The sequence below is a fragment of the Hyalella azteca genome, unplaced genomic scaffold (assembly GCF_000764305.2).
Source record: "Hyalella azteca isolate HAZT.00-mixed unplaced genomic scaffold, Hazt_2.0.2 contig13348, whole genome shotgun sequence".
Taxonomy (NCBI): Eukaryota; Metazoa; Arthropoda; class Malacostraca; order Amphipoda; family Hyalellidae; genus Hyalella; species Hyalella azteca.
The window spans coordinates 179,246-204,809 of record NW_025943273.1 but is presented as its reverse complement, the minus strand read 5'-3'; the positions used below and the strand labels follow the sequence as shown (position 1 = coordinate 204,809).

At 37.7% G+C, this 25,564-nt stretch overlaps 1 protein-coding gene across 2 annotated transcripts; it reads right to left on the bottom strand.

The window, feature by feature from the left end:
* Positions 1–620: 620 nt before the first annotated feature.
* LOC108679772 (BCL2/adenovirus E1B 19 kDa protein-interacting protein 3) lies at positions 621–24,982 on the bottom strand. Of its 2 annotated transcripts, none has more exons than XM_018168492.2 (7): positions 23,870–24,982; positions 9,726–9,931; positions 8,317–8,522; positions 7,303–7,485; positions 6,407–6,517; positions 4,534–4,695; positions 621–3,674 (listed from the first exon to the last, which is right to left on the bottom strand). In XM_018168492.2, the coding sequence occupies exons 1-7, from the start codon at positions 24,924–24,926 to the stop codon at positions 3,614–3,616; spliced, it is 1,986 nt and encodes a 661-aa protein (XP_018023981.1). In that variant the 5' UTR covers positions 24,927–24,982; the 3' UTR covers positions 621–3,613. The 2 variants fall into 2 exon arrangements, with proteins under 2 accessions (XP_018023981.1, XP_018023982.1); XM_018168493.2 differs by lacking the exon at positions 23,870–24,982 and adding an exon at positions 16,727–17,011.
* Positions 24,983–25,564: the final 582 nt, after the last annotated feature.

Below are 25,564 nucleotides of genomic sequence, written 5' to 3'. Positions count from 1 at the left end.
TCTACAGTAACCATTCGATCATCCATGGCTATAACCAGGCCGACAACATCAATGACTAGAGCAGGTTGGCTCAGTGGTTACAGTTCAGGGTATCAGGATTGGAGCAGCGGTGCGGATTCAATCCTACCTTTGTGCGCCTGTTTCTGGTCAGAATCGGCCTGAAGGCCGGGCGGTTAAGAACAGCAAAATTAGAGCAGCGAGTTGCGTGTTCGAGACCACAACAATCTGTGAATGTTCAGTGATGTTAAGAATTGCGATCACTTTTAACGTCCAAGTCAACGCACTAACTGTTATTGCTATTATTATAACAATTTGGATGCAATCGGAAGCTAAGAACGGCGTACCGATTACCGCAAATTGAATTGTGAATATTTCGAGTTTTCCTTTATGTTTATTCATAAAAATCACCAAACTATTACTGTTAGCAGTAATTGAATTAAACATCTAAACGAGCTTCAGGGTGCATTATAAAACAAGCATTCAAGGGTGAGCATTAGTCAGCACCCTTAGAATATATTTTGAATGTTAAACAGAACACTGCCACTCGAGTAACCCACACGATTTTCCAAATTAGCAAAAATTTGTAAGGTCAATAACAAGGATCATTGAAATACCCGAAAGTAGAATTGTTTTTATTTATTATAAGATAGGATAGATACAAAATACAATCACCGATGAGGGACAAAAAATTAATCCTAAGATTTGGTACATTGTGCAATAACACGCCTTACACTAATATTAGCTGAAGGAGGTAAAAGAGAACTGTGGGGCTCAAGCCAATAACGTCATGCAAATAAATGGTGAATTTCTTAGGATAGGAAATTAAGATTAGAATATTCTCATACTTAAAAATTGAACTGGGCCATTATTCAGAAAAACGGTCTGTTTACAGAATTTTCTCACTTATTTCAACTACAACATCGATATGAATGAGGTCAGTAAGGACAAAAGAAATAATACATTACCAATAACTAAATATTTGAAAATATGACAATTCTGGCTTATTTGAAGTATATCAGCGATCGTAATACCAAAATCTCTGGCGATGTATTGAAACAATTTTTTCACCCGTAGTTCTCCAATATCTCCTTCAAAATAAGATGATTTTAAGCTCACAAGAAATACAAATATTCGAACCTTACATTAAGCAGATCGAGTGGGCTGCATAAAGAGGTAAACAATTAATGTTAGAAAAACTAGGATACCCAATAGTTGGTAATGATGCTCGGGGAACTCACGAGATATTGCGGTTATTAATCATGAATTAAAAGATGAGCGCTACGAGAACTACAGAACGCATACGAAAATGGGGATAGTTAATGCAAGTATTGACGTACAACGCACTTGATGATCAATGGAACAGCGAACTCTCCACATTGCATTCTTCTGCTGTACATACTAACTCAGTACTACTACCAGCCGCTCACACTGTAAACATAAGCATGTAACAGTTAACAAAATATGTTAAAACGAGTGCTGATTATGGAGAAACTTCTGAACATGTAGCTAATTTATGTCAATGAATAGACTCACAGGACTGGACATAAGTTTCATATGGGTCATCTCTCAATATTAAATCAAGTACGATGCTAAAGCTATTGCGAATCTCAATTCTTTATTCAGTAAAATGTTTTGCAAGGGCTTGTTAGTAGTAAAGAGTTTAAATTTCCACTAAATTGGCTGAACAAATGAAAATAACTTCGTAATTTTTCCGTTAATTTACCGCAACACCCAGGATACAAGGAAGTAACGAATGCTTGGCAAATAAACAAATAAAGATATAAACATACTAAAGTATTAAAATAAAACAATCGAATAAAACAGCTTCTTAGGTCGACTTAGATACGATTACTAAACGAAATTTAGAGCAATAATAGGATGATTCAGCTCAGTGTTGTCATTACATGCAGAAGAATTACAGATTATGTACACGAATTAACATAATTCTTTCCTTAATCATGCACAACAAAATTAATGCAATGCTCATATCATCGCGGTTTTTATCAATTTCAAATGGATTTCTACAGGCGGGTGAAAATTTTGCTGTTTCATGGAAGTTGAAGAACGTCTGTCGTTAAGTTGTTAATCCGAACTTAAGGCAATTAATAAAAATAAAATACAAATCCAATCTCGATCGAGAGAGAGATATAGTTTTTTTTTTTTAATCATTTTACTTTGGGATTCTCATAAATTACTTTAGAGTTCAAAGTATTTCTAGAGCAGAATGTTCTTCAGACGAGAAGAAATATTATAGACGTTTTTATTCAACCGTATTCATCAATAAACTTAGTCGTCCAATAAATACGAGTAATAGCACATTATAGTCTAGACATGTAAACTACGGTTGCAAATTGATCAACTATTTCCCAACTCAATACCACGAACAGCTATTATATAAATGAAATAGTTCACCATCGACATTATACATGAGGGCAAGAAGCCTTGATAGACTAGTTACAGATGCCACGTTTACTAGTAAGGCTGAGTTGGTGCCCATTTACCTATTATGTGTCGATATGGCAGATAATTATAACATAATCGTCAGTGTGAGACTTTTTGTTACAATACCAGTGAAGTTTGAATATTTAAACAAGTAACGAAGAAGTTGCAGTCCACTTGCTACCATCATATTTCTACCAGAGAAGAAAGTAATAGCATTGCATGTTAGTTAATGGTGCCATTCAGGCACGACAAATTATATGCTTTTCCCAATTTTCGTACAAATTTTTCTTTACACTCATCACTCAAGATTGATTATTATAAAGGCAAAAGTGGATAGTGAAATTTCCTAAGCCTATACACGAATAAATTTTCCAAACATTTTCTAGAAAGACAAAAATTCTATATAAGTATACGCTTTTACGGACACTACTACCCAGTACTGAGAGTTATCCTTAACATTAACCTATAAGTCCAAAACCACAGCGACTTTCTCCTAGCGTTTAAATGAATCTATCATGTTCGACATCATCGAGCGCATTTCTTCCTAGTGTTTATATAAACCCAAGTGTAACACCTCCAGAGCTTGTTCTCTTAAAATTTATAAGTGAAACTCCGAGAAATGAGAGTGAGACATGATCCAAATAGCGATGCACTTTTTGCACTTCTGAGGGTCATACTGACATGGTTGGGGCCGTGAACAGTGCGTATCCGTGCTACATGTACAAAGTGTGTCACTACTTAGATAATATAATCCATTCATTTTTATGAGCGTGTTCAAGTCAAACATCACACAGAGTTCGTTCTCATAGCGTTTATATGAACTTATATAGTCTAACACGCTCCTGCAATTGCCCTACACTTGACCTATATCAAGACTGACATCAGCCAGCGCTTGTCCTATACTTAACTGATTTCAAGTCTGACATCAGACAGCACGAAGAGTCAGCTACAAAGGACTATCAAGTCTGACATCAGCCAGCGCTTGTCCTATACTTAACTGATTTCAAGTCTGACATCAGACAGCACGAAGAGTCAGCTACAAAGGACTATCAAGTCTGACTTTAGCCAGTGCTTGTCCTATTCTTAACTGATATCAAGTCTGACATCAGACAGCACGAAGAGTCAGCTACAAAGGACAGTCAGCACTGAACGCTGACTGTCTCAGCTCAGTTCAGTTGAAGGGCAGAGTAGCGACGGTCAGCTGAGATCCTGTTCGCTTGCTCAGCCACACTCTGGAAACATTTAAAAGTTTCAATCAAATCCGAGAGTATTTATCCTAAGCTCAAACCATAAAATTTGGGAGACTTTAGTTGAAGACCAAGGAAGATTTAGTTTTTTACCTTCAGAGTCAAGCGACCTTATTTAATAAAATCATATATATTTTCACGCCTTGCGACTTGATGATCAAAGGAGGGTGGACTATAGCCATAATAATGCAGATGTTGCACTTCAATCAACGGACGTAAAAAGAGAATGTGTTGAATTTCTCTTTAGTCTTCATCCTGAATCGGGTCCTGACCATGAATAAAATTCATACAAAAGGCATATTTCTCTTTTTTTTCAGAAAAATTATATTTAAATTAAATGGAAAACAGTCAATCCACTTAATATTATTTAAGCTGCTCAAATAACTTTTTACCTATTGTAATTCTTATTTAGCCATGAAAAACATTATTGATTATAAATAATATTTTTTGGACGCAGAAAAAACTGCTTACCCGATGCCGGTCTAGCTATTGTAATTCGTATTTAGCAATGAAAAACATTGTTGATTAAATATGATACTGTTTAACGCAGAAAAACCTACTTTCCCGATGCCGGTCTAGCTATTGTAATTCGTATTTAGCAATGAAAAACATTGTTGATTAAATATAATACTGTTTAACGCAGAAAAACCTGCTTATGCTTACCCTATACCGGTTCCGAGCAAGAAGGACACAACGTTGGTCAGGAAGAATGAAAAACATTATTGATTAAAAATAATAATGTTTGACGCAGAAAATAACTCTTTAGCTATTTTAATTCGCATTTAGCCATGCCAAACATTATTGATTAAAAATAATATTTTTGGACGCAGAAAAACCTGCTTACCCTATACCAGTTCCGAGCAAGAAGGACAGAACGTTGGTCAGGAAGAGCGTGTAGAGAACGCCGCGCGAGAACAGCGCTGATTCGCCGACTTTGAGGCGCCGAAGACTCGCCCCACGACGCAGGTTACACCCGACGGCAGGCAGCCTGGCACAGCTCGCAGGTCTGGGGAGGGTGCAATTTTAAATTTGATATAACAACGCTGGAAGTTTCGGGGAAGCTGGAATTTCAGAGTAAAAAATTAAAATCTAGCAGTTCCGGGTAGGATGGAATTTTAGAGTAAAATTGCAAAAAATGGTGGTTCTGGAGAGTGGGAAATTTCAGAGTACAAAAAGTTGATCACGCGGCATGTCTGTACAAATATTTTGTTTTATACTTCTATTACTTTGGTGAATTATTTCTATAGGCTATCATTTATTTGCGCTATCAAACCAATTGGGAATTTAGAGTTGAATATTTGAACCGGAACTAAAATTTCACTTTTATTTATATTACAGGGTAATTCACGGAAACTTCCTGATTTGAAAGCTCGTAGAAAAAGAACTAGTAAAGATATCATTGCAATATAAATTTTATTAAAAAATACATCACCTGAATTTTTGTATCACTAAGTTACTAAGATGTCATCGGGCAAATGACGTTAGTCGACATTTGAAGTTGCGTTCACCTCGCTGAAGCATATCGACGGGTAAGTTGCGATGGCTTGGCGTATGTTGTTCTTCAAATGAGGTAGCGTCCTAGGACAGTCATTGAAAAAAATTTATAACGGCGTCAAAAGTTGGCTTAATTAGCCCTTAATTCTTTGAGAAAAACGAACGCGCTGTAACAGTGATTGCAGCTTGGTACACGCAAATGGCAGACGTCTTTTTTTTGCCAAAACTGGCAGATATGAATGTCAGGGATGTCTGGTTCCAACAGGATGGAGCCACGGCCCACACCGCGCGATGTTTAATGGATCTTCTGAGATAACATTTGACAGAGCGCCTCATCTCCTTGAGAGGTGACCTTTGGCCGACCCGATCCCCCGGTTTGGCTGCGAGTGATTTTATATGGGGTTCTTCAATTAATTGTTTCCAATGATTGTCCAAGGACCCTGCTTCATTTGAAGAACAACGTGCGTCAAGCCATCTAAAATAAACCCGTCAATGTGCTTCAGCGAGTTGAACGGAACTTCAAAAATCGACCAACTGAATGCATTGATGATAGGGGCCGTAATTTGTCCGATGCCATCTTTGAAACTAAGTGATACAGAATTCAGGTAATGTCGTCTCTCAATAAAATTCATATTGGAATGATATCTTCACAAGTTCTTTTTTTGTTGAGGTTTCAAATCAGGAAATATCCGTGAATCGCCCTGTATCTAAGTGCAAGTTGTTTGTATCGTCGGCCTTTTCTATACATGTTAGGACACAAAAATTTGTTTTTTTTACTATACTGGCAACTTTTTTATTAGGATGACAGCGTAAAAATTTAGCTACAACTATTTTCCAAAATAATACTTAATTCGTAGAAAAAAATTCAAACCTGGTTCTGCGTGTGGTGGCAGTCGCTGCCACGACGGTGCCTGCCATAACTTAGAATGATTCTTAATGTGTAGGTAAAATTTCAACCTGGTTTTGCGTGAGGTGGCAGTCACTGCCACGTTGGTGCCAGCCATAACTTCAAATGAAACTTAATGTGTAGGTAAAATTCCAACCTAGTTCTGCGTGTGGTGGCAGTCACTACCACGACGGTGCCTGCCATTACTAAAAATGACAAAATGATACTTAATATGTAGGTAAAATTCCAACCTGGTTTTGCGTGTGGTGGCAGTCGCTGCCACGACGGTGCCTGCCATAACTTAGAATGATTCTTAATGTGTAGGTAAAAGGCCAACCTGGTTTTGCGTGAGGTGCCAGCTGCTGCCGAGGCGGTGCCACTGCCGACGGGGGTGCCACCACTGCAGCTGCTGCTCGCTGTGCTACCAGGGTGACTGAAGTGCCATTCCCTGCAGGGTGCAAGTCTTATGAGGGCATTTTCTCATTTATGAAAAAAATGCACAATTGTGCTCGCCATGTCCGTCTGTCTGTCCGTCCGTGACTTCATGTTTTCGTCGACGAGAAAATGCGCTCTCTGTCACTCACTGCAGTGAGTACTGAGTTATATTTTTTATTGTGTTTAACTGGGACGAGTCATGACCGAGTAATCATGAATTTATTTCAAAATAATATGTTGCATGGTTAATGAACTCAGATATAGTGAAAGTGCGAAGATAATGAAAAACAACAGTTATGGAGGATATTGCTAAACATTTACGTCATTACCTTTTTTTCACTAAATAATAAAAATATTGTGACTAAACTAAAACGGATAATAATCAACAAGTTGACTACCATGAACATAATATAATAGTGGATGAATTAAAGTCTTACATGGACAAAAGCTGGCCGGGTCTCCGGCTCTATTTTAAACTAAAACGTATTAAATTTAAAAAAATGAAGATGAAGGATGAAATGATAATATGAATAATATTAAATGACGAATAAGAATTTTTTGCGGTAGCTGGTTGAGTCCTTTTCCAGCTAGGTACAAAAACATTGTAACTACTAAAGTGGAATTTTAATGAACAACTTGATGCCCATGATTATAACGAATTAAAGCCCGACTTCGGCGGTAGCTTATCGAGTCTCGTCGTGCTACAGTTAGGCAGAAAAATAATTTAATCAAATCAAACGGATAATAATCATAAACTTGATGACCATGAATATAACAAAGGGCGAATTAAAGCCTGACTTGGGTGGTAGCTGGTCAGGTCTGCTGCTCCAGTCCCAGACCCAGTCGGTGTCCGTGTTCTTCTCGACCCTGACGAAGGCGTCGCTGTCTTTACTGTAGTAGTTGATGTATACGGTGCCCAGCTGCTCCAGCCTCCCGTCCGCCGTAAGCTCCGTGTTGGGCGAGTTTGGTGGCGACTTCGGGCTGAAAAAGATATCAATAGGATTAATTACATTGAATTATTATTTCAGTAATGAAAGTATTAAAGAGGAGATGAGGATAGAAATCTTATTAGTGAAGACGACAATCCCGTTCATAAACCGCATGCAACTGAAGTTTACGGCGAGTCACTGTGGAACGAGCACTAAAATTGATGGGATTTACTATCAGCTCGCGATGGTGTCCTTTAGTACTATCTTATATAGTCTATAGGATATGTGATGAAGAATAAAAATGATAGACTTCAGTCATTTACGCTCATCTAGAATTCTTGAAGGGGTATAAAAGTTACGCTCGCTCCTTTCGTAAACAAGAATGTGGGATGTATGTAACTAGCGCTCTTCTAGCATACAGCAAGGAGATACACAAGTAAATTACGCTCATCTAATAGCGGTTTCAGCGTTTAATAGGCCGTAGGCCTTTCGCCGATTCATAACATTCACAGTATTTTGCGGTCTCGTACTCGCAACTCGCTGCTACAATTCTGCTGTGCTTGACCGCCCGGTTTCCTTGCCGATTTTGACCAAAAACTGGCGCACAGAGCTGGGATCGAACCCGCGCCTCTCTGTGCCAATCTTGGTACTCTGAACTGTAACCACTGGGCGACTAAGCAAAGCGACTAAGAGAATCTAGCATACAATGAGGAGATATAAAAGTAAATTACCCTCTTTTAGCATACAATAAGGATATATACAAGTAAATTGCGCTCTTCTGGCATAGATTGGAGACAGATACAAGTGAAATGCGCTCTTCTAGCATGCAATGAGAGATCCTCGAACAAGTAATTCACACTCTCCTGGGCAAAAAGTAACTCACGATCCCCTAGGAGAGTCTCGTCTCGAGGAAGAGAGGGAGACCAAGGCAGAGCTCTGGTTGCTTCCTTCTCTCTGCGCCTCTTTCAGCAGTCGCAGGTACTCTTCGCCGTTGCCGAATCCCAACGGCCCGACGCTGTCGTGCTGCTCGGCCCAGCTGGCGCTCGTCATTGGAACAGCGCTCGAGGACTGCAGCAACATCGATGAGTCCTGTGCAACGAAAACGTATAGACGAATAATATGGTGAAAACGTATTGACGAATAATATTGTGAAAACGTTTTAGACGAATAATATTGTGAAAACGTTTTAGACGAATAATATTGTCAATTTTATGAGAAAATTTTTAATGGGAGGATGATTAGAAAGGGTTTATGAAGTGTTTCATCCTCCGAGTAATACTTATTATTGACGCAAAAATAAGAGCAAGGAAGGATTTGAGACGGGGATAAGTTTACGAATTGTATAGAATTCCAATTTAATGTAGATTGTAGAAGAAATGTAAATGGCAAAGATATTTTTGGGAATAGGCAGTACAAATTCAATTTCAAAATTTTAAACAGGAGACGGATACATAAATGACAGAAGTGCCAAAATAAATATCAAAAGAACGTCCAGACCAGTCGCCCTGATGGCTGAAGTACAAAAACTGCAATGAGAGACGATGAAGGATCTAGGAGAGTGGATGGATATACTAATTAAGGAACAAAACTTTAAACGAGCAATTTAGAACGATTTAAAAGAGTACATACCATATGTACTAATTCAATGTCAAAATTGAGACTATGAACTTGAACGGATTTAGGAGAATGGATTAATTCAATGACAAAAATTAAAAGGAAAACATTGAAGCATTTAGGAGAAGGATAAACCAATTACACGACGAAAATTGAAACGAGGGACTTAGAATCATTCAGCACATATGACGGTACCAATTAGACGATTAAAATTTGTGAAATTTTCGATTCTGAAGCGTTTATACTTCATCCAATGTAAAATGTATTTTAAAGGACAATAACTATCACAAAGTGAAGTGTTATCAATAGACTTTTACCCGTATTTATACCCTAATAGAATTTTTTACGCGCTCTACCTGTAAAAATACCCCGTTTTACCGGGTTGAAGCCCAATACTTCAGTACATGTTCTACCCCAATACAACCAGAATACACGTACGATTGTCAACAGGAATACTAGAAAAAATAGCAGTACCGTCACCTGTTGTGACTTCGGCCACACCTACAACAGAAACAAATGGCAGCAAAACAAAATAATAAACGTTGGCCAAAGTGACTGGGGTGACTTTGGCCAACGTTTATTATTTTGTCTTGCTGCCATTTGTTTCTGTTGTAACTGTAGCCGAAGTCACCCCAGTTGACGGTAGTAAATTATTCACAAAGTGTCCAGAATATTTACCAGAGATTGAGGCACCATGAAGGGACTACTAGTGACGTGAGGTAGCGGTGGTGGCAGGTCACTAGCTGCAGCACTAGTGACAGCACCAGAGGTAGCACCACTATTGTCCAGGTGGGTGCAGGGAGGTGGGTTGGGTGGATCCTGTTGCTTCTGAAGAGGATGTGGCGGAGTCGGTGGGTTGCTTTTCGTGAGATCTACCCAGGATTCTGAAATAACATGAAATTAATAGTAGATTCCCAGTGAAAATTTACAGGCGCGGCAGCTTCTGATTTGGATTACCAGAGGCTGGGGCGACTCTAAATTTTGTTACCCAGTGAAAATTTACAGGCGCGGCAGCTTCTGATTTGGATTACCAGAAGCTGGGGCGACTCTAAATTTTGTTAGAGTAGGTAGGTAGTTCCATGGACATTGTAATTAAAGCACTAAATTCTCTGAAATTTGTCTATGATTTGACGGCATTCAAAAATAAAATACAATGGTCACAATTACAAAAACGATTGCTGAAGCGAAAAGAAATACGAACTAGATTCATATATAACTTAACTGGATCTATCTACAAATATTGAGAGATGTATCCTGAAGAAGATAAGGGGGCTAAGGCAAAAAATCGAAGTTCCGGATATTGAGGCTCCTGAATGATATGACAATGCAATTCTAGAATTGACCGCGAGATAATTTAATTAATTTAACAAACAGCCGGAAATGTAATAAATAGAAGTTTAATTGGACCATTAATTAACAGTAGTATAACAAGAAAAAACGCTGGATGAGCAATTACGAAAAAAATGTAACTCAGTATTCACTGCAGTGAGTGACAGAGAGCGCATTTTCTCGTCGACGAAAACGTGACGGACGGACAGACAGGCAGACAGACAGACGGACATGGCGAGCACAATAGTGAATTTTTCCATAAATGAGAAAATGTGCGAAGATGAAGAAGATTATGGTAGGTCAATACGCGGCGTTCTGAGAGCCAGCGCTGCCTGGAGAGAAACGCTGCCTGAGCTATTTCGGGACAGTGGGAGTGAAGAGAGAAGCGGAGGGGGGAGGTAAGAGAGAGAGTGGGGAGAGAGAATGCGGAGCGAGCGAGAAGAGAGAGAGAGGAGAATGAGAGAGTGTGAAAAGAGAATGGGAGCGGGCGGGAAGGGAGAGAGAGGAGAGAAAGGGAAGAAAGAGAGGGAATGGAGAGCGGACGTAAAGAATGAGAAACAAGAGTGAAGAGAATGTGAGGAACGGAAGGGTAAGCGAAAATGAGTTGCGGATATCGAGAGTGAGTAAGGAGCGGGAGCGAAGATGGTGTGAACTGTGAGGAACGGAGGTGAAAGAGGTGAAAGGAGAGGATATAGCGAGCGTAAGGAGCTGAAGAGCCCAAATAAGGCGATAAAATGGCACTAGAGTCAAGAGTGGGACTGATGAGAGGAAGAGAATGGAGACGCAGAAGACTGAAGTTCTCTTTCAGCTTTGTATTGAAAGAGAACAAGGATATTGACCTCACAACGCTGCCTACGAAGTTTACCGATGACAAAGCACGCAGTCACTGGAACAATGTAAACAACGAGCGTCGGCGCGGTATCGCTTGTGACAGCGCGCTTGAGAAATCTAAGAATGGCCGCCAAGGGTGACACTACCAAATGGTAGCTCGACCACCAAGTACATTTGGTAGCTTGACTACCAAAGATATTTGGTAGCTTGACTACCAAATTCACTTCGTAGCTTGACTACGAATAAAGAATGGTAGACGGCCAAGGGTTTCCGATACACCGGTGGTCCTAAAGTTGGTTTGATTGATTCCTGGGAGTAACAAACAGTTTTTGCTTTTTGGCATAATGGACATTCGTTTTTTATAGACAACATATGAATATTTTCACGGCTTAAACATACCCATATAGTAGGTATATCAACGACAACAATTGAGAAAGGATAACATGCTTTTTATGACATGTTAAATTTGAAACGAGATACAACCAAGCTCAAGGTTTTTTCGAAAAATTTGTGGTAAAAAAACATCAGCCGTACCTCTCACGGGCCTTACTATCAAAACTAGTTACAAGTTGGTAACTTCGTCAGCCAATCAGAGGCGGCTTTTCAAGCTAAACCCGCCAATCACAAACGAGAAATCGACGCTACGTGTACTTGAGCAAGTATACATAAGAAAATATAACTCAGTACTCACTGCAGTGAGTGACAGAGAGCGAATTTTCTCGTCGACGAAAACTTGAGGTCACGGACAGACGGACAGACAGACAGACGGACAGACAGACAGACGGACATGGCGAGCGCAATAGTGCATTTTTTCCATAAATGAGAAAATGCGCTAAAAAGAGTAATATTAGCATAAACACAAGGTCGCATACGGTACCTGGCACACCTAGTAGCCAGCCATTGGCTGGACTTGCCCATCTTACGATTGCTAAGGCGACCAATGCTGTTTACGGTGAAATGCGAGGCGGAATTTTTCTTTCGCGGTTAATTTCAGGTTTAAAACGTAGCATAAATATCATGCAAAAATATCATAGTTAACTAAATTCACGCCCGTATGAATGCATTCTGAGATTTTCTGACTCTTGATTGAGTATACAAACTGAAATTTATTTGAAAAGTAAAGTAGCAGCATTCAATGAAGATCAATTATTAAACATTGATGAGAAATCCATAGAAAATCGAAAATTTCGTTGAGCTTAAAATGGCATAGCTCGGAATATAGGTATCATACTTGAGGTTTGAAAATACCATTATCTAGAATCCCGTTATTAATTTTAACCCAAATTATTTTAAATATCAGAAAGTCAAATTCAAACTAACATTTGACATAAAACTAGTCACGTTTCGAACTTGGATTTTTTCTTTTTGAATAAATAAGAAGTTCACCAAATAAAATCAACTAAAATTCCCAATCTAATCATTTTCATACTATTTTGCAATGCCTCTTAATTCCCGTATTAAAAGAGAAGTATCAGATTCAGGTTCTCGACAAAGTAGTATATTGCGAGTTCGCACCTCAATTATTGACCCTTTACATTTATACATACTGCGGCAGGCATCAAAAGCATGTAAGCAAAGTTTTAAAATATACAGTGATAATTTGTGATAAGTGATAAGACGCCTCTACTTGCAAACTCTTAGAGATCCGAACCGGAGGTTCGAGATTTTTTGCTCTCACATACGAACATGTTTCTGCTTACGAATCGAATTACATTCAGAACCGATTCGGTGCTATATTTTATTTGTCTACATAAAATACATATTAAATGCTAATATTGCTTCCATTTCAATTATATCCAAGAACATTTCCTAACACGGGCACGGAACGACGACTGAAGTTCGTAAGTGGAGGTATCATTGTATGTTAAACTCGACGCTATATAATAGGACCCGGCATAAGAAGCCGATCACTGTGGACGAAGCCACAAAAAATGGGATCATCAGTCACTTCAAGAGGAGCTCTTAAGACTAGTAATACCATCCTCTTCAAATTTCCCAAATTTGCATTTTAGAATTTAAAAAAACCAAACAATTCTTTAAACCACCTAATTTAATTGTCAGGAACTTACTTAAATAACCCACAGTTAAAAGAATGAGTGTCATGATAACTACTTCATGATTCAAATATTACATACGATAAGAACGATTTGGCCGTAATAATCGCTGCTTAATTAAAAGCAGTCTGAACATTCAGACAATAGCGATGAAATTCAAGAAAATTGGGACTATTCCATACTCGAAATATGCCGCACTTCAGAAAATATGTGTATATTAATACGTTAGAAGATGTAATATATTGCATCAAATATGAACAAAGCATTAACAGGCTCAAGAGTTGAACTACAAATTTCACCTACCTATTTAGCGATCGAAGTATATATGCTAATATAATTTCAGCGGGAAAAAAAACTTGATTCAGAAAGTAATGAATAAAATATCTGTCATAATAAGCGGCGCAAATGAAAAAAATACTCTTAAAGCTGCAAATGAAAAACAATAGACATCAACAAAGAAATAAATAAAAAAGTTCGGAAATTAATATTAAAGTAGCTTTCTGATTAAATTAAATGTGCGCTTCCATCAAAGAGTTAAAAATGACCATGCCAATAGGTGATTCCACAAGATATCCAGGTTGTCGTAAATCTGTTTCATCTGCGTAGATTATGGAGGTAAACTGTAAAACTACGCAGGCAAAATGATTATTTGTGGTTTGGAAGCTCTGTCAGTACAAGCTCGTAAAGGCAGCCAAAAAAAGTGAAAGGGTCATACCGCATCGCATGACAAACTCATTCACCTTGTTACTCGGTTCAACAATTGCCGCGAGGAAAAAATGGTTTCCCTCTGAAAAATGTTGACATTGATTGATATATAAGCTTAAACTAAAAGACTGAAAATCTTTGGCCACCCAAAAAAAAGCATGGAAATTACCAGCACTAAACAACGTGTAATCAGTCAAGAACTCAAGAAACGTAGTCAAATGTTGTGTGTTAGGCGTAAGTGATAATGACTACAGCTGTGATGTAATATGAATGATTAGTATAGAAATAAATTAACGAATCTCAAGAGTTTCCATTTCTTTACCGAATTGGAAATGCAGCCCCGCAGGCTTCCGTTTGTAAACACGTAGAAGCTATAAACCAAGTGGTGAGCTGTGAAGAAAGACATTGATCCGCAGAACTTGTCGATAGTATAAATAATGCCGAGGCTTGGAACAGCTGAAACGTTGTTGGATGGAGCAGCTATATTGCAACAGATGTTCAGTGGCAGGAGATTCATAAATAGATTCAGTGCACCTGCGTGCACGATAGTGTAAGAATTTATTGGCTACGATGGCTCCGAAGAGTCGGAGAAAAATGCTACGATGCTTCGCTTGATAAAGATTTTATATTTTTCACAGCCTATATTCATTTCCCATTTCAATCAATTTAGATTACAGCATGCGATTTCTGAATAAACATGACCATGCATATGCTGAATTATAATCATATGAGATGCTCAGTAGTGGAGCGATAAATATTTCATTTATCGGTGAACAATGACAATTAAAAGCAATATTTATAAAAAAGTTTACACAGAAAAGTGAAAACGCATGAAATTTTTAACTAGAAGCAGATACACTCCCGACTTATCACATTAAATACTCGCAAACAATACACGAGGCACTCATGGCCATGCATGGTAGCGTGTTTACTCTGTACACAATACAGATCACCACTTGTATATTAATCATTATTATTACGACCCTGTATTAATATATATTAATGCATGGTCTATCTAATTGAACACGACAGTTAATTGCTGATCGTGAATGATAAACTAAGTAGTAAGATATCCTAAACCCCTCAATTAAGATCGACATAATTAAACAAGACAGTTAAACGCTAATCTTGAACGGTAACCTACGCAATATGAGACCCTAGACATCCCAAGGCCTACATTATTAAGCATGACAGTTAACCGCTAATCGTAAACAGTAACTTACGCAGTATGAGCTAAAATCGAACGTAGGTTTGAGAATTTTTAGTAACGAAATTAACTTAGTTGCGTAATAAGCATTCTCCGAAATGCGTCCGCGCAGTGACTACACAACTAAATGCGTAGGCGCTTCACTTTAGCAGGCCTAATACGCAACAAAACTGAATGACGATGCCAGACTATTTATAGTAGCGTGTGATGCGAATTCGAAATAATAAAAATATTGCCGCACAGTAAATTCTAAATAGTTAAAAACATACGAACGAGCTGCGTAAATTGTACAAGATAATAAGTATGAATAATATTATTATCGATAAGATGAGGAAATTTAAATAATTTACTGACGCTACAATTAACAACGTATGAAATACTAATATTATCGAAGTTTTTGCTATCAATAACCGTAATTCTAACGTAAGTTGCGAAAAAATATCAAAAGTATTACTACTCTCATTACAACGAAGTAACGAAAAGCCGAATGGTGTAAACAAAGCAAGACCACAAAGCAAATTCAATTTTCAGAGTGACGCTGAATAATTTTACGAATAATAACTAAGATTCGCTGTTCATTGCACATACGAAAAAGGAGCAGAGGAACAATCCATTGTGAAGATTAAGAAAGTTTAAAACCCCGGCAGATGACGATGTTTTGACTGCATCTCTTAGTGGACACAAAAACGTCACAGTGGCGCCATATTGGCAAATGAAATAATTTTTAGCATTTATTATACCTAGATCTACGTAGTTCGAAATTTTATTTGATACCTACATGATGATGCTGGTATCCATGATACTTTACTTGTCTACTCATAGGACTCAAAAAATATAACTCAGTACTCACTGCAGTGAGTGATAGAGAGCGCATTTTCTCGTCGACGAAAACGTGAAGTCACGGACGGACGGACGGACAGACAGACGGACTGATGGACAGACGGACATGACTAGCACAATAGTGCATTTTTTCCATAAATGAGAAAATACGCTAAAAATGATGAGTCTAAAAAATTATGCTTCACCACTTCGAGTCATCGAGTCACAACTAAACTTCACCGTAACTCGATCTTTCGTGGCCCTCAGACACCAGACGCCGTCAATTGTCAAGACAAAGAAGTCATAACACAGCTTTGGAAATTTGCTAGCCAATTGAAGGTTGGTCAAACCAATTGAATTGGTTGGTCAATAGACCAATTCATTGGTCAAATCAATTGAAGGTTGAGATGTAGTGACAGTTTGAACCTCGAGATGAAGCGAACTCTATAGAATATTCTTCGAATAAATACATATATTTGTAGGTTCATTTTGTAATTTTAATAGCGAGAATTTGTTGAACAAAATAATCAATAGATGTAATTACAAATTTAAAAACGTGTTTTTGACTGGTAAATTGAGACGGTTTAGTTAGGCACTTTCAATTATTTCCGATAGAAACAAAAATTTGTTTTATTGAATAAGTAAATACAAAAGTAATTAGTAATTAATATTGTAACATAACAATGTTATTTCCATTTGTAAACTAAAATATTTCATTAGGCTGTTATACTTACTCATGAAGGGAGGAGTATCCATGATGTTATATTTTGGCAGTTGAGTGAAGGAAACACAAATGAAATCTTCTTGATTAAGCGAATTTAAATCTACACAAATTCATACTATACTATCACATGAGATTCTGTAATCTTAGATACAAAAAAAATTACCAAGGACCTTCACAAAATCTTCAAGTCCGCTAATAAAGCTTCACGTTAATTGATGCTAATAATATCCAGATTATTACGAGACTCAAGTTTAAATGATGCTTCAAGGATTTAAGAGCAGTTTCCTGCACAAACTTTGTTAGTCAATTTAATAAGTTATTAGCTCGAAGGTTTCGGACAAGGTCGTAAGGATCAAAGTGAAGAGTTTCTAATAAAAAATTTCCGTATTTGCAGAAAAAAAATTCCGGGTAAGTAAATCCCGCTACAGATGAAAACTAAAATTTTTTTTACCTGAATCCCAAAAGGAACGCAAAAAAATAATTCCATGCACACAAAAATAGCCGATTCTAGTTTTAAATGCATTATTTTTGACGCAGTAAAGTATCAGCTAACATCAACCGCAAAAACTGATACCGATACAATCCAGATAGGAAATTTGATATGGAGGCGGACTTCGTACGAAGAACGTGCAAAGAACCATGATAAAATAGCCAAATTAAAAAAATTATTTTAAGAAATCGTCTTGCAATAGCTTATTCTGTTCTTGTCATTTAGCAGCATCATTTGAAGACTATGTTACTACTTCGAAAACTAACAGTCTGCCAAAGGTTTCTAACAAGAACGAGTGAAGGTCCATCAAAATTTAGCAAGATCGACGAAACTTAACACTGATTTTTTAATAGGAAATCTCTCTAGAAACAAGGTATGTTTCAACCCCAGCAAATGAGACTAAAACGCTGCTGAAGTCATTAGACGATAGAGGGACTAACTAACCTTCTGCAGTGAGCGTACGCAACGAAAATTTCTCATCAAAAAGCAACGTCTGGTGGAGGTAATAGGACGTTTGCATGATAAAAAATTACCAACAGAAACATTGAAACGAAACATAAAACGTAAACAGACACAGCATTATTTTTATCCTACAACATTATACAACGATAGATCAAACGTTTTCTCGGTAGAATCTAGATAATATAAAAATATTAGTTTGCAAAGCCACATTTACTTCAGTTCCGTGCATGGAAGGCAGAGCATGTTTACACGCAGCGACATTAAGTCCTGACCTCGCATTTTATGGTAATTTTCTTAACGCGTGACTCGCATTTTGCCTCTAACAACTATGACTAAAGTTGACATACGGTGATCATGCTTATATTGAAAATGAATATTTCCGTTGTTCTGACCAACAGAAATATCATAAAATTTCTAATTCAATATACGTTTTTTATACATTTATTAAGAAAATTTAGGAAAACGTTGAAAACAACAAGGGGATTATTATTCAAATCATCTTATAACCTAATTCATAACTTTGATTTTATGCAATACTTCTTGCACTCACAAAAATCAATTTGACCAGTATTCGACTGAATTCAACGTTTAAATTTGCGCAAAACGCAAACAAGGAAATCCGTTTCCTCTGAGAGCAAAACGAGCGACATCCTTTAGCAAGCCATGACAGAACAATTGTGGCGTTAGCGAGTGTTACTTAAAAGAGGATCTCCTATTGGGCACACATTTGAACAATATTAGAACAAGCCCATTTCAATAACGTTCAATTAATCGCGTCCACAAGAACACTAATATTTACATCAATGTTGACCCTACCTACGTTGAAAAGGTTCGATCGGAAAAGCTTAACAATGCTTATGCTCATGATTCAATGAGAACAACTAATTTGCATGCATCAACTGAATCAAATCTAAAAAAACTGCTAAACCTTTTGAAACTAAAATTTTGGACTCCAGCTAATTCATCTTCAAAAAGTTCTGAAAATAAACATTCAGCTGAACCGTTCGGGAAATAAATATAGGTTGCTCAATTTGTCAACAAACATTTATATAAATCCAATAAAATTGAAGCAAGAAATTCATTTATTTCTTGCTTCAATTAAAAATTGAAATTTTTTAATATTTATTTAAAATTTCTCGTTAGATCTTTACTCATCATCCAAGTAGAGAATATGTCCCAGAAGCGATGCACTTTTTGTCTCTTTGTGGGTCATCCTGGTCCAATTTGGCACATTAGTGCTAAGAACAGAAAATGTGTCTTTATTTGGACACACTACCCAATAATTTTTCTGCGTGCACGAGGAGACGACAAAGCTGCGGCAAACCGCGCCTTGTTCTTTCGAAAGCGCGAGGCGGTGGCAGGGCGAGAATGACGCAATGGAACATAGGGTCTTGCCTCAGCTTTCATTTCAGTTATCTAAAAGATTAGTTTTTATTTCTTTTATGTAGCATAACGCCTGTTAGTGAGACACTAACTATTATAGTACTATTTTAGTAACACACAATACAAATTACTTCATAATCGTAAACTCATGAACGATGGACTTTCCGTAAGTAACTAATGATTACCAAAATATCAAGTCCCAGGACCATGAGATAGTTGTACAATGAATCATATTTTAAAAGAGTACGAAAAAAAATGATAAGAATCCACCAGTTACGATAAAGTTAGTGGGCTTCGTTCCAATAAGTTCTTAAATAAAAACAAACTTGAGTTATTGCTTAGAAGCAGAGCTTCAAATTTATCTTTCCCGGAGTGATCGAACTCGAAGAAATTCACAAAGGTGTAATATTGTATTGAACTATAAATATAGAATAGTACTGTGTTACGATAGAAATAAAAAAAAAATAACTTAATTAAAATTTATCTGCCTTTTGCGAATTTTCAAAAGAACTCAGAAGTTGAATCAGCTACTTAGCTAATGGGACAAGAAAGGTTTCTTCAGAACTAACCGCTTGCATCTGCTTAGTCTTCATATGCTATTGCGTACTGCTACGCAACAGTTTTAATATTAACCTACAGCGCTGCAGGCTTCAGTATGCATTGCATTGATTGCAATACTGTAAATCGAAATGAAAGAACAAATTGCTTTTGATATTCATTTCTTTCAAATTGAAGTAAATTTTTACAAATTCATAATAAAGTATTTCTGTTTAGAATAAATCATGACCGTATATCACCTGGAAGAATAGTCCAATTGCACTTATTCAATCCTTAGTCAGTAACAAACGCGCGAGTGAACGGGAATATTTGAAATATACGAACAGACAATTTTGTATATATTAGCACGTTCAAAATGAATATCATTCTATATACAGAAAAACCTAGCTTTCTTATCAACACTTTGCACTATAAAAATTTTATACAGAACATAGGTTATTGGGAGATGAATAAAGAATGAAAACAAAGAGTTTCAATAACCAGCTGTTCTCTACTGAAGGTGCAGACGCGCATGCGCACAACGCCAACGGTATCAGGCACTTATGATAACGCCACACTGACATGAGCTATCTCAACGTTGAAAAACTCGCAACTGTCAACAACTCTTTTCGATTCTCAAGAAACAAAAATCTTCACACAATACGTAAGAATTAACACAAACAGTCACAGTGAGCAGAAGTGAACTCTTCTGCGTTCTACCCGTTTGAAGGTTGGCATCATAGTGGCAACACTTCGTGTAGTGCATGCCAGGTATCGCCAGATACATACCAACATTAAACCACATAAAGACTAGATATGTTTTTATTTCAAATTATGGGTTTTAAATAGGTCACGAAGCAAATTATTGCAATAAAATCTAGAGAGAAATGAGATGTTTTACATAATGTAGTAGCATTTGCTCTTGAAGAAAAAAAATATAAGGAAATGTTCGTAACGCAATCATACATGATATAAGTCGAACGTTACTGGTGAGAGTTGAAGGAAACCTCTTTGAGGCTCCTTTAGACAGGAAATTTGCAAGTTTGAAGGATTAAAATAAAGGACATCACCGTTAACCTTAAAGAAAGAGAGAAAGCAATTTTGTAACTAGGCAGAATAATGTGGAGGATTTTCAATCGTTGGCAACTTTGCTGGTCGGACCATCATGCGGAGCGGCAAGCCGCTGTAACGTCACGTACGCAAAACATTAGAACACGTACGCAAAACACCTGGCAGAAATTTTTCTCCAGCAGTAAATTCTTTGAAAAATTAAGCATTATTTGATAGACATAAATATTTCTTTGAATTTCAAGTAACGAAGTGTTGCGCACCACTAAATGATTCCTGATACATCACTATTAAGTTTTTCTATAAGAATCGTGGATTTCCCGAAACCTAATTATTCATTCAGAAGGAGAATTCCGGCAAATGCAACAAGAAACAGTAATAAAATATTTCGACATCAGAAGTGTAGACATTCAACGTCAGCAGTATTGATTCAAAGAAATATCAAAGCCAACAAACTATTATTCAGAAGCACGTTGGGTGCTGGTGAACGGTGTGAACCCGAGTTAGGTAATTCAACTTTTCAGGGCGCACTTACACTCAAAAAGAAACAAGCAAACACGATACGATGTTTAAGTTGAAAGCAGATTTAATTCTAAACTTAATTTTCGGTACCGGTAGTGTATAACGTTTTACATTATTAAAATATGCACTTTGCACCAAATATTGAAAATAAAATTCTCATCGGATTGAGAGGAAGTTGCCAATGGTGAACTAACCATTCTAACTTTACTTTAAAGTTCAAGCGCCCTCGTAGTAATATAAAAAATGTTGAATATAGAGTAGGCAGTGAAAATCGGCGGTAGCGTCATCGGGAGAAATTGATCACAATTCAGTTAATACGGATGAAAGAAAAAAGTTCATCATAAGCAAGTTTATATTTCAAGAAGGAAAATAAAATAGAATATCAGCCCAGGGTGGCGGTAACAGTAAAATGAAAAATACAGGAAACACGTAATCGAGTTAATGAAAACTGAGAATATGGGTCGGTAATTAACTATTCCTAACTAAGCATTCTGGAAGGAAGACAGGAACCTGTGCAAGTAAATGAAGTGACAAAATAAACAAATTCGTATGTGATGCAGAACAACAAAGAGTAATAATGATGAAAGTCCTCTTTAGATCGACCCTAACACAGTTATGAGTTCACAAGCAAAAGGATACATACATCATTGAGGTCATCCTGTCCGATTAGCGACTGCTGACGCACGCAGGCATGCATATAAGTCGACTTGAACGCAACGGGTTAGACTCGTGAATGATTATCGTCATGACACATCTCAGCAGATATTGCACTTTAGTCGCCGCTCGTAAATAATACTGTAAAATACTTCTAAAAACTACGATTTGGAGGGTTTGATTACCATAAAATGAATAATAAGCTGTGGCAGTCGTGCTACAAAGTTGTGGTTCAGTTTTGTTTACAAAAGAAAAACTCGTTTCTAATGGAGGTCGGTGACACAAGTGCTGTAGCAGTGTGGACTGACTTATTTGGCATGGACGCCTGGGTTTATTCATAATTGCATTGTCTGATAATAATAATAGTATATTCATGTGCGGCATAAACTTTCATCTGGCACGAAAAACTCATTTGCAAACAAATAATTTTCGTTTGTTGTTTGATAAAATTACTAAATAATTGATATTCAGAAAATGAATATTTGAACTTCATTCAATAAGTATCAATATTTGCGCATGAGTGGAATAGTACCGTAACTCTTATGAATGAGGTTGGACATCATAAAACATAAAACAATTTATAAAAAATTACCACTCATCAATTAGCAATTGACAGGGTAATATGACGTCAATACAAATATGTACGTAGCTTAAATAAGGATGAATTGTGAGGGCAAATATGATGTCGCAGAAATGCAAAGTCACATAAATATAAGACACCTGGAATTAGGCCACAGAAAACGCGCTTCGTAACTAAACAAAGGCAAATATTGTTTCAATAGAGTCTGATAAGTTCATAAATGATATTTTGTTGAGCATGAACGTCAATGCCAAAGACAAGAATCCCATCGTTCAGAATCGTCCTCGCTGCCAGCCCTTACTGCGCACTAGACGAAAGCGCAATTTATGCTTCGGGTCAATCAACTTTTCCTCATAACACTTATTTGCATCAAAATAGAAACACGAACTGAGAAGGAGTATGGAGGAAGGAGTTATATAGGCTATTTCTCCTGTGCAATGGACACTAGCTTGACTGAAGGAAGTGGTGATGTGGCATGCGGCATCAATCGACTGGCGCTGCAGGAAGAGACGTGGCAACGTTGCTCACCAGATGAGCGTGACGTAAGAGGGTAAACAAGTGGCACGTGTGCAAATAGGGATGCTCGTCTCTCAGCAACGGCGACTAAACAAACAATATCGATACTGGTAACTAATGTTAAGAATTTCAGATGAACCTAATGATTAAAGTGAGATTTTAGAGCTGAAGTACGCACCGTAAAACCAGGAAAAATAACGCATAAGTCGACGTTAAAAGCGACAGCATACGCAAGTTAGGTAGCACCGTAAGCTAAGAGTTGACTCGTTCAACTGCTGATCTGTCACTCTGAAAATGCAGCGTCGTACATTCATCAGGCACCCATTCAAATTAATATTCCCGCCTTTCGAGTAGGAAAACACGATCAGAATTAATTCATGATAATGAACTGTCATGAGAATATAGACTCAGATGCCCTGGAAAGAACAGCGATTGTTAATGCAATTGTTCATGGCACAAACCCAAGAAACACTTATTAAATCGTTTTACCGACATAAGGCTACACCAGAAAAATCGTCACTCTAACATTTTTTAAATAATAAGTCATGTTCAGTGTAGCTAGTAGGGGACTTGAGATATTGATTGCTGGAGGCTTTTTAACAGTTGTCATCCCCAGCAGCTAACATCTCGTTACCAGGCCTTCATAGCATTAACGAAGGGTAATGTATCCGTATTTATATGGTTAAGAAGATAAATACTTTCTTAACTTAACGGAGACCGATTGAAATTAAAAATACAAGAGCAAATAAATAATTTGACAGCTGCTGGTGAGACGTCAATCGGCTCATGTTTGCCACAAGCATGTTAAGCGTTGACTACGTAAAGAATACTTACTGTGTCCTCGAGCGATGCTTCATGAAGCGAATTTCAATTTGTCCGCTCATAATGCATTTATTTTAATCTAAATTCGCGCTAACACAGTATAACTGAAGGTGACTTACCGCTCAATTCTGCTGCGTGTTCTGAATCGAAGTCGTCTGCAGCATCGATTCGTTCATCAACAGCTTCAATGTCGACTCCAGCTTCATGGGTGCCATCGGCAGGCACTTCGTCTTCATAATTTTCATCATCCCTTTTCACATCTACGAACTCTTGTTCGGACGGTGCACGTCTTACTGGTTCCTCATGTGAATCTTGTGAAAGATAGTCTTCGTAACCGAGAAGGTCGCAGGGTTCGCTTTTAGAACTCTCAGTTTGGTCCGTTATAGGAGATGGTGCAAGATTGGACGTTTCGGCGACCTCTAAGGGTTCGGTCTCATAGAAGGACGGGCTTTCGAAAGATTTGGAAGCCCCAGAAGTTCCGCATGAAATGAAATCAATGTTATCGCTTTTAGCAGGCGATCCAAGATCATAGCTCACGTTCAAATGTATAACAGTTTCGAGCAGAGATTTAGGAATCTCGTTAGAAGTTAACGTGGTCGAACATGGCTGGTCAGACGTGGATATGTTCTGTATGAACTCGCGATCAATACCTGCATCTCCAGTAAACATCCTTAGGTCGGGAATAAGTAACGAGGTTTGGTTGATGGCACCATCTACTTTCTGTTTCTGAGAGATAAAGTTATTAAACTTTAAGTCGTTATCTTCGAAGATATTCTGAGGATTAATTTTACGACAGGTCTTACAGCTAAAACCTGCACTACTTTCACCACATATGCAGGATGAAACATCGCTTGATTTCGCTATGGATTTGGCCATTTCAACGTTTTCAACTAAGGAAGGCAATTGCTGATAAACAGGTCCAGTATTGATGGTGTAAATATCATGGATGCAGGGATTTTCAGGCAATTGCACAGCTACAAGTTCAGAGAAACTGGGCGCTTTTAATAAACCATTGAATGTTCTGGATGGTTTCTCACTGGGAAATTCGATGTTCAGATCAGAAAGAGATTTTGACCGTACAAAATTTGTTTCCTCCTTCAAGTCAGAAGTAAGCCTAGCGCTATTGGTAAGCGATACCAGGGAACTAAACGAATCGTTTGGAGGAATATCAGACATAATCACGAGAAGGAACCTGTGAAGGAAATTAATTAAATTTTTTCATACTTGAAGTGAGACATTCTGAACACAAAATGGTGAACTAATGTGCGAAACAAAGAGCTAAGTAAAAGAAAAGAATGTGCTTGGCCACAAAACAACGTTAGTGTTAAGAATGTAGTACCTAATTGGCTGGCAGTAGTTTATATACAGAGTGATTCACGGAAACTGCCTGTTTTGTATATCGCGCCAAGCAGCGAGATGTTGTAGGAAAGGGGCATTTCATATGAAAGAGAAGGCCATGAAGTTTTGTGCCCAGCCTTGTCAGCTGCCACTATGCATTTGACAAGAGAGCAGCGTGCGTTTGCTTTCGAGGCGTACTTTCCAATGGCCGTTCCGTTATCACTTTTCAATGAGCATTCCGTCCTCGGTTCCGTATTCGTCCTTCACGTCGGTTTCCTGATCGGAAATCGATTGTTACGTGGGTGAACACATTTAGGGCCAGTTATCTTAAATAAATTTATTACGACTGTCCAAGGACCCCCTACCTTATTTGAAGAACAACATAAGCCAAGCCATCGCCAACATACCCGTCAATATGCTTCAGCGAGTTGAACGGAACTTCAAAAATCTACTAACTGAATGCTATGACAATGGGG